Here is a 9,681-nt window from a genome sequence, read left to right as displayed (position 1 = left end):
AAATTATAAACCATAAGAAAGGGAGAAATGTTTGCTGACAGTAGGCCTGCAATGCACTGAGAACTTACTTTGACTCCCAAATGCTGTGGCTTAACCCCAGACACAAGCTGAGGTACCACACAGCTGTGTGATCACTACCCCCTGCATAGACACTACCACTTGCCCTGCCACAGTGGGATGGGGAAGAGAATTAGAAAAATAACAAAAAAACCCTGACTTGTGTGTTCAGATAAGAACAGTTTAATAATTGATACAAACAAAATTATAAGAATTGTAATTTTTAAAAAAGGAAAAACTAAATCTATAAGAAACAAGTGATCCACAACACAGTTGCTCACCACCCACCAATTGATGCCCATCCTGTCTGACTAAGCCTCGTTTCTATGGTGTGGAATATCCCTTTGGCCAGGTCCTGTCCCAGTTTTTTGTGCTGTCTCCCCGCTGTCTCAGACGTGAAACATTGAAAACTCCCTGACTTCTGATAAGCACTGCTCAGCAACAGCCAAACATCAGTGTGTTATTGTGCTGGTTTGGGCTATGGTAGAGTTAATTTTCTTCACAGTGACTGGTATGATGCTGTGTTTTGCATTTGTTCTGAACAGTGATGATAGCATAGAGGTGGTTTTGCTATTTTTGAGCAGTGTTGTTGGGTCCCAAGAGTGCAGTCCTCGACCATCTGCTCTGGGATAGCCACAAAATGTCAGGTCCTGGGAGCACAGTCCTGGACTGTCTACTCAGACAGATGATATTTGGGATACCCCTGGGTTAAATTAGACAGAACAATGCCAAACAATCAAGTAGAAAGTTTTATTATGGCAACAGTGATGGCAGAACTAATCTTTCTTTCCAGTCTTACTCATATGCTGAAAAATGCTGAATGTTCAGAATCCAACTACATCAAGGCTGTACGTTCTTCTTCAATAAGAGTCTTCTCAGTGATTCCAGTAATGGTAGTGAAATAATTGGAGCTAAAATGCATTGTAGGGTTAGACCTATGGTTGGGTTTGGTGCATCCATACAGTGAACTTAACATATCAGTTATTCTGAGGCTACAGTGCACCTATCAGTCCTGTCCAGAGGTGTGCTTGAGTACAGAGAACATGTGAGAAACATTCTGATGAAGAGGTATGGGAGCCTTCATCCTTCCAGCAGCAAACAATTATGCAAGTAAGAGAGTAGGCAGAAAGTTAATGATGACATTATTCACTCTGTTGTTGGATAAAATGTTTTGTTGTGCTTAGTGTTTGTGGCAGCTGTGTTTGAGATATTGATAAATTTTAGTTTGGAATAGGCTTAGACATGGTTTTCAACAGACACTGAGGGAAAGAACCATGACTGTTCCCAGAAAAGTCCCCTGAAAGCTTCAGTTGGTAAACAGTTTTTCTCTGACCTTCACATAATGATTATTAGCTTTTTTCCCAAGTTAAAGCTAGTTGCAATTTCTTGGAAGCCTGAGACTTTCTGAAATAATTATACATACTTGATGTTTAAAATCAAACCAGCATCAAAAAGAAATCAGTGCTAAATCAAAATACAGATGCAAGTGATTTGCTTATATTGCATATTATTTGATCAAACTGCTAAGCATCTAGATTTCATTGGCTTACATGGCATCACAGAGTTTATTGCTTTTTACATCATTTGCCTTTACTTGGAGTTCACAGTACTGTTGCTCCTTACCAAAGGTGCCATTCTCAATTATGTGAAGAACTCGTGCAATGTACTGTTTAATTAAATTTGTTGGCTTCCAAAGGGCATTTAGGACTTACACCCCCTACATTTGCTTTATATATGTAATTTTGAAGGGGATCACCTGGAGAGGAGGTGGAACATTATTTTAATGCACTTTTTGCCTGTACTTTGGTGTATGTGTGGAGAGTGATGTGTCAAAGTTCTAATGCCTGCCTTTATGCATTTGAGAAGATGAGGACTGGTTAGGAGGACTTCCATAAATGTCTACTTCCCAGCAAGACCTGGGAGTGGTGTTTCTTCTCGACTGCCAGGTCTCAAACATGTTTCTAAGTATGAAAATAACATTGAAAACATTCCAAACACATTAAGTGGAAAGACAAGCAAGAATTCAAGGAACACTTTTGTTAAAACACAGAACATGAGTGGAGCAACATAATGCAGCTACTCTAAGAGGAAACATTTCTGACAGTTTTGTCAAGCTCTAGAATGCAGATCAGTCAATCTGCTGGTCAGGAAAAACAGATGTGGGTCTTACTGTGAGTGCAAAAGAAGCCAGCTGTGCAGGAAAAACCCAACAGAGAAGTGCACTGTGCTTGACATCCAATTAAAAGACTTCAGAGTTTATATTCAAACTAAAATAAACAAGTTTTCACATCTGAAGCAGGGAGAAGGGAAACCATAGATGTCCTATAAAAGCAAAACATGTCCAGAGCCTTTCCATAGCATTTCATTTAATTAGGTAAGTTTTGGTTAAAACATTACAGTACTTATCTATTGCTCTGCAACAGGGATCCTGATCCACATGAAGGTTTTTTGAAGATCCAGCACATCCAGTTTCAAGTTCAGCAGTGGCTGGGGAGAAATGACACAAGATTCCATATGTTATTTTTACATCAGACAGGGAGAAATAAGGCCCGGTAAGAACATTTTACATAACTCAAGAGTCTGCAAACCTGACCAAGACTTTAAAATTTCCAAGGACACCTAACAAGAGCTGGGCACAAAGGAAGAAACACATTGTGTGCACATGTGCATATCAGTCAACTGCATGTCTAAAGCTAGTGACATTCTGGAGGCTACACACGACTCCAGTGGCCCTCAAAAGTGCTTCTTAACACAGCCCCTGCAGAGCTCTTCAACCTCAAGTCTTTGCTTTCCTTCAATGTTCAAAGCTGTGCTTTATTGGAACTCTACAACTACACAGCTACAGTCCCTGCAAAGCAGTGACTCTGGAAGACCAACTATCATGAAGCAGGTGGATTTCCTCTTCTGGCCTCAAATTGTAGAGTGTGTTTTATGCTCCATGTTGCAAGCATTGAACTCACGGAACTCAAGCTTGCCTAAACACTAATGAATAATCTCTTCCTAAAGAAATGTTGTCTTTTATCCCTGATCATGTTCTTCTTACTTATTCAAAACAGGACTGCAACACCTGAGCTACAAAGACAAGCCATGAATCATAGCAAGAAAAATCAAGATCTAACAGTAGGAACATGTATGGTATGGTTTAGTACTGAATGCAATCCATGAATATGGAAGGAGTGGCTGAAGTCCGTAAAGAACTACAAAAATATGGGGGCTTCTTTGATATTTTTGCTGCTAGTGAAGGGCAACTTCATCTTAAACCAAGTGTTTCTGTGTGGGGCAGTGGGTGAATTTTCTTTTTGCTTGTTTTTTTCTAGCCAAGTGCATAACATTCTATGCAATATTTTGGGAAGTAGGAATTTTTACATTCAAGTCTAAACTGGAGAGCTAGCAGGAAAAAATCTCTGTGCTTAGCAGAGGAAGTTGAAAATAAAGGCCTGGAAGCTGTTGAGACTTAGAAGCAGTCACCTTTTTCCTTAATAACACTCCTAATGTAATGACACATTACCTTCTTCCAGTTCCTTAGTGATTTTTTCATCCAGTTCCTGTTGTACCTAGAATGATACGTCAAATACACGGTTAAGACATAGTATGACCCAAACTAAACTGCTAAAACTCCTACAACATTCTTATACCCCACAGACAATGTGATAAAAACCTAAGAAACATAATCCCAAATGGAGATGATGGCCTGTGATGGCCAAGAAGATGCCAAAGGCCTTGGACCACATGAGCTATATGGAAAGGCTGAGAGAGCTGTGACTGTTTCTTTCCATGAGCAGTGAAAGCTCCTTGTCTGTGTGTATTAACTGCCAGGTGGGTGGAGTAACAGAGATGGAGCCAAACTCTTCTCAGTGGTGCCAAAAGAACAACTCCCCCCCAAGCCTCAAGTGTTTATCAAATGTGGACAGTAAAATCCTGGAGAAAAGGGACCCCTCCAGAACATGAAATGAGACATGGGTAGTGGAAGGAAGCAGGAAATCTAAGGCCTAGAGCAAAAGATGGCCTGAAGCAACACTAATCCTAAGCAACACTGTAGTAGTTGAGGTGACAGAAGAAACCACTTTCCCCAGTTTACCAAGCCTTCAGACTGACCAGAAGGTCCACAGGACCCTCTGCAATGGGATGTGCAGATGAATCCAGAGAAGAAAAAGGTCTTGTTTAACCCTCATTTATTCCAGTAACCTTTTTGTGATTCTCATCCATGCCCAAGGAAAGAGAAATAGGTGGAAATAAAGCCAACACATGGATTTCTCTGAAAAGGAATGAAAAGGCCTTTGAATGAAAATACACCTTTGAGGACTCTGACAGTGTCCCCACTGTTCTCCTGGGCCCCAGCCCTCTGGAGAAGGCATCACTGCTGACTAGCCCAAACCTCCTGGGCAGGCACCTCTCACTGCTTAGCTCTTCAGGCAGTAACATACCGTAGGGTGACTTGCAGCAGTCACCATCTCTGTCATTCTGGTTCAGGAAGTGATGTTGACTTTCTGCTTACCCAGGGAGCTTCTTGAGCTCAGGGTAAGTTGGATCCTCTGAGACTCCATGAGATGACACTCAAGGTCTAGGAGCTCAACTTCAGAGCAGTACTGCTACTCCACACACAACTGCTCTTGCTACCCAGAACTTTTTGACTGTCAGAACAGGCAAGGGCAGTAAAGAGCCTTCTCCTCTGTTTAACCAAGTTCCATTAGAAGAGATGAAATCCATACATACAGTGCCATCTTACAGAAGTGGAGCTACCACAGAAGCCATAACTTCACAAATACATAAAGCACAGAAGTACTCGGCAGCAGTCACTCTTTCACTCAGAGAAACCAGCAACTTCAAAGTATTTCCAGCTTTAGGCCAATGTGAATGCATCAGCAAGTTTGAATCAAAACCTAACTGCATAAACTGACAAAACATTTGCAGTAGCACTGAGAGAGAAGATTTTTGGTTAAGGAGCTGAGGAAGAAAGAAAAAGAGCCTTAAGTTCAAAGGTCTTCATTGAGACACATGAACGTGGCCTACATGTACATGAGGCAAGGAAAAAAGCTCACAATAGAAAGACCACTAAAATACATGAAAAAACAAAATCAGAAAAGGAACAGAAGTTGAGAGAGCACAGGGAGCTGACATTCCCTTTCTCACATTATGTAGGGAAACTGATTTCATAAATCCACCAATTCACACTGGCTGCAGCTTGCAGAGTTCACTATTCTTTTCCATTTCAAGATACCCACATTCATTTGCAGCAGCCTTTGGCACAGCTGTTAGGATGGAAGGTTGTCAGTTTGTAAATATAACAAGCGGCCTTGAGTCCCAAAATCTTCTTGCAGCATTTGCAATACTTGTAGCAGATTGCAAGACATTCCTAGCCTTGGGCTATGCACTAAGGCCTCATTTTCCATATTCTGGTACACAGACCACTAACAGTACTTCCTATTTATGACTGTGAGAGGGAAGGCCAGGTTTTAAGACTTTAAATTTTTACAACCCTGATGACCAAAAATCTTCAGCCTTTCAATGTACAGCTGTGCACTGTTCTGAAGATTATCAGTTTCTTTGCATATTAGACAATATGGCATGGACCAATAAATGGATTCTAACTTCAGGCTGAAAAGGACAACCTTGCATACAGCTACTCTTTGGCAGCAGTTGAGAATGGTATTTCAAAATGCTTACCTTGGCCACAGAGGCTGCAAGCCTCTTTCTTGACAATAAAATCTTCTCATATTGGCTTAGGAATCTTCCTCCTAGACTGAGACTTCTGTCCAGTCCTAAACTGTTGCCATGATGTCCCAATGCAGTTGAATACAGAACTGGAGTTGCAGCCAGACCTCCACTGACAATGCTGCTTGTGATTAATGATTTGCTTTTCTGGCGCTCTCGGAGGAGCTTAGCATTGGCTTCTTCAAGTCTCTCATTAGCTCTGAAACATTTGGAAGCACACAAACAATTACCTTTGTAACCAAAGTTACTCTCTAGGTTCTTGACTATTATTTGATTTCTGAGATGAAGAGCCTCCAAAAATAGTCCATCATTTCACCTGAGCTTGTTTGGAGGGCCTGTTTCTAAGACGTCACACTAGGGTGCAAAGAGCAGCAAGTGTCACCAATGCTTAGGACTACTCAGCATGAGGGCTTCAAAGCCTTTTGTGAAAGCCATGTGTTTACACAGCTTCTTCTGGAAGGTATGTCACCTCCATAACAACTCTGGGCTTCCCTTCCCAAGGAAAACTCAGAGCCACTGCTTAAACAGAAATCAAAAGAGATAATTTCTGTTTTTCCTTCACAGAATCCAGTTCTGTTCTCTGAGGGGCCTATTCATACACAGAGAGTAACGGACATGAAATTAATCTTTTGTGTGGTATGCCAGATAAAGAGATTATAGAGACTGTTAAAAAAGCTGCCAGTTAAAACAACATCAACTTGAAAAGTATGGTGTTAATGCCATAATGTTGCTACTGTGGTGTTGCTGCTGAAACACTAAAAAGAAATTAAGAGAAGTCTGATGAAGGGTAAGAGTCTTTCACCAGAATTACGCCATCTCATGCTTCTACACCTGACACTGAGCATGTGGAGAAGTGTGATTTGGAAGGAAGGTGGATGAGGAAACAGGAGTCACTGTTATTATTACCGCTCAAAAAAATATGGACATGCCTTTCCAGTTCCTTTGCTTCGCATTTGCTAATTTTCACTTCCTCCAGATATAGCTCCTTGTACTTTTCCACTTCTGCCTGTGTGCATTGTTTTTGTAAAGTGCTCTCTTGTTGAGTGTTTTTTATTTTATCCAATTCACATTCAAGATCTCTAATTCTGTCTTTTAGCTGGTTGGTCAGTGAGTCATGATGACTGGGTCTGCTTTGTTTTATGAAGTCTTGAATGGCTGCCTTTTCCTGAAAGAGACATTTCACCTTCAACTACCACAAAGGAAAAGAATTCTCCCCACTTGTCAATTGCATCTATCCAAGTTAAAGGCCCTAGCTTGGCTCAGAGGATGCTGTGCCTCCTCACTACCATCAGAAATTAAGGCAGAACCCTGGAGCTTCTATAGTATAGTAAATAATTCTTTTCACTCAGGACGAAGCCCAAATCAGTATTACTATTCAAAGCTACTAATGAAAGGGCACTATCTCTGTAGGACAGGGCATGAAGAACACTCAAAGGCCACTTGCTGTAACAGACTGGTAGATCCTCAGCTGTATTCTCAGGAGGCTCTATTCAGCAGAATGCAGAAACTGAGCTCCCCTTGACTCCCCAGAAAAACCACACCATAAAATTTCCCCATACATATATATGTAATTAGGCTCAGGAGTCATCAAAAGGTAAATTTATGAGCAGCTTACTGAGGTAGTGGCTTGCAGGTCTCTCTGCAGGGCTTCAATCTTGTTCCTTTGTTGCTGGACAGTGGCTTCCAAACTGCTCTTTTCAAATCCAAGGCTTAAAAGGAAATACAGGTCTTATTATAGAAATCTCCTAGAGCACCAATTCCAAAAGAACAGAGTAAAATATTCAAAACCAAGAGCATCATTCAAAACCATAATGATTTGCTGTGATGCAACAAGGCTATGTATCTATCCTGTGGTTTCTAATGAGCTTCTGCAAGCAACAGACACTTCATCCCACTGTGGTCTTATCTTACTGTTGCATGTGTTTTTCCAGTTGTTTCACAGTTTCCAAATGTACTGACAGTTGGTCCTGCAGTTTCAGGGCAGTAGCTGTTGTTTCTCTTTCCTTCTTATCCAAGGTAGCCACCAAGTTCTGAACACAACGCTCAGAATTAAGATATTTTTCTTCCACTTCCCGCAACTGTAAAATCACAGAAAGAATCCACAGTTGTCACATGAGCATTCAGACAGAGGAGTCAGCTGCTGCCCAAGGATTCACATGCTGCAGGTATCTGCCCATACCCTGTGCCCAAAGAACTGTAATCATCTCAAGTACCTTCAAAGCTTTGCTTCTACTAACAAACGTACACAAGCTGTGTTACTTCCTAATCTTCTACAGTGGCCTGTCCCATCCTTCCACAGATTTCCTAGAGCATGATTCTAAGCACTAACACTGCTGCTTCAGCTCTTTTGGGGACCTGTGATGATGCTCTTTGTATTCACTTTATTTGCTACTGCATGAAAGCATGGACTGAATTGCTTTTATTCCTAAAGAAGGAAGAAGTCTTGGAAGTGTCAGAGGAAAACTGCTGCAGCAGACCTGCTCTGGAGCACAGCATGGTGCCAGGGGGAGTTTTCTGAAGTGGCAGAGACCTCAAATGCAGCACTGAGAGAGTTATCCAGTTCCCCCTGAGTGGGAGGTGACAGCAGATATATCCTGGTGAGCACCATTTCAGAAAAAGGTCTGAGCTGTGCCGTCAGACCTGCTCTGGAGTTGGGAATTGCACCAGGGTGCTTGGGGAGTGTTCTTGAACCAGGAAGACCTCAAATGTAGAGCAGAGAGAGGGAGCCCCATGCCCCTGACTGAGGAGTGGGGAAACCCTGCAAGAGGCAGCTAGTGGCAGGCAGAGGCAGGAGGGACTGAGGAAGATCAAAGCCCAATATAACCACTACTTCCTTAGACTTCTCCTGCTTCCTGGGATACTGTCTTGTTCTTTTTCAGGATGTATTGGAAGAGACAGGCATCCAAAGCTTGATTCTGTAGGCACAGGCTTTCCCTTACTCTGCTAAAACCCCAGCCAATTCCTTAGGCAAGTACAGGTTGCCTTCCTCCAGGTCAGCCTTGTGGCTCGTAGTAACTGCTAGTGAAGCTTGGGATGTAGATTGCTCTAGAACTGCATTGGCAACCTTCTGCTGCAGCTGTGGAGCCCTAGGGAAATGGTGTTACACAAGCAGGAAGTTTTCACTGGGCATATTATGGGTGCTTTTATTTATTCAGTTGCAGAATTAGGCCTGTCTTCAGAGTGAATTCAAACAAAGAAATGCTGCTGGCCACCAGAAGGTAGCCAAAAAATCGTAGTGAACTCTTCCTCCTCCTTTTCCAGCAGCCTGATGCTGCCACGGGGAAGCAGAGAAAACTTCACTGCTTCTATTCAAGACTAGAAATGCCACTCAAAGGCCACTTGCTGTGAAAGCCAGGTAGGTCCTCAGCTGATTTCTGAGCAGCCTGTATTCAGCAAAATGCAGGAATCAAGCTCCCCTTGGCTCTTCAGGAAAACCTCACCATAAAATGTGCCTACAGAATTAGGTAACTAGGCATAGGAGTCATGAAAAGGGGAATTCATGAGCAGCTTACTGAGGCAGAAGCTTGCAGGTCTCTCAGCAGGGCTTCAATCTTGTCACTTTGTTCGTGAACAGTGGCTTCCAATTTGGTATTTTGAATTTCAAGGCTTAAAAAAAAAATAAATAGAGGACTTATTGCCATAAAATCCACCAGAACAAGCACCAATCCCAGATAAACAGCATTGAAGTTACAGAACTGAAAGCAAGAGTCTCCTTCAAAATCAGAGTATGTGTCCTGTGGCTTCCACCCAGCCCCTGCAAGCAACAGACACATCTTCCCACCGCGTTGTTCCCTTACCGTTGCACATGTTCTTCCAGTTGTTTCACAGTAGTCTGGTTCTGAAAACATGCTGACAGCTGGTCCTGCAGTTCCTGGGCAGCAGCTAGCTCTTCTCTATCCTTCTTATCCAAGG

The 9,681-nt window shown here is 42.3% G+C and overlaps 1 protein-coding gene across 1 annotated transcript; it reads right to left on the bottom strand.

Moving 5' to 3' along the window:
- Nucleotides 1-5,975: 5,975 nt before the first annotated feature.
- Nucleotides 5,976-9,675, bottom strand: LOC107205224 (ankyrin repeat domain-containing protein 26-like). Its single transcript, XM_033514717.1, has 5 exons — nucleotides 9,567-9,675; nucleotides 9,282-9,375; nucleotides 7,681-7,847; nucleotides 7,385-7,478; nucleotides 5,976-6,934 (listed from the first exon to the last, which is right to left on the bottom strand). The coding sequence occupies exons 3-5, from the start codon at nucleotides 7,686-7,688 to the stop codon at nucleotides 6,587-6,589; spliced, it is 450 nt and encodes a 149-aa protein (XP_033370608.1). The 5' UTR covers nucleotides 7,689-7,847; nucleotides 9,282-9,375; nucleotides 9,567-9,675; the 3' UTR covers nucleotides 5,976-6,586.
- Between the last annotated feature and the right edge of the window lie 6 nt (nucleotides 9,676-9,681).

Source organism: Parus major, chromosome 1A, assembly GCF_001522545.3.
Source record: "Parus major isolate Abel chromosome 1A, Parus_major1.1, whole genome shotgun sequence".
NCBI classification, from domain to species: Eukaryota; Metazoa; Chordata; class Aves; order Passeriformes; family Paridae; genus Parus; species Parus major.
This window is presented reverse-complemented; position numbering and strand designations above follow the sequence as displayed.

What these genes read in the sequence shown, in the direction of transcription:
- LOC107205224 (XM_033514717.1), bottom strand. An exon ending in ACCTGCAAGCCACTACCTCA is followed by an intron (nt 6,935 to 7,384) that starts GTAAGCTGCTCA and finishes TGTCTCTTTCAG; the next exon opens with GAAAAGGCAGCCATTCAAGA.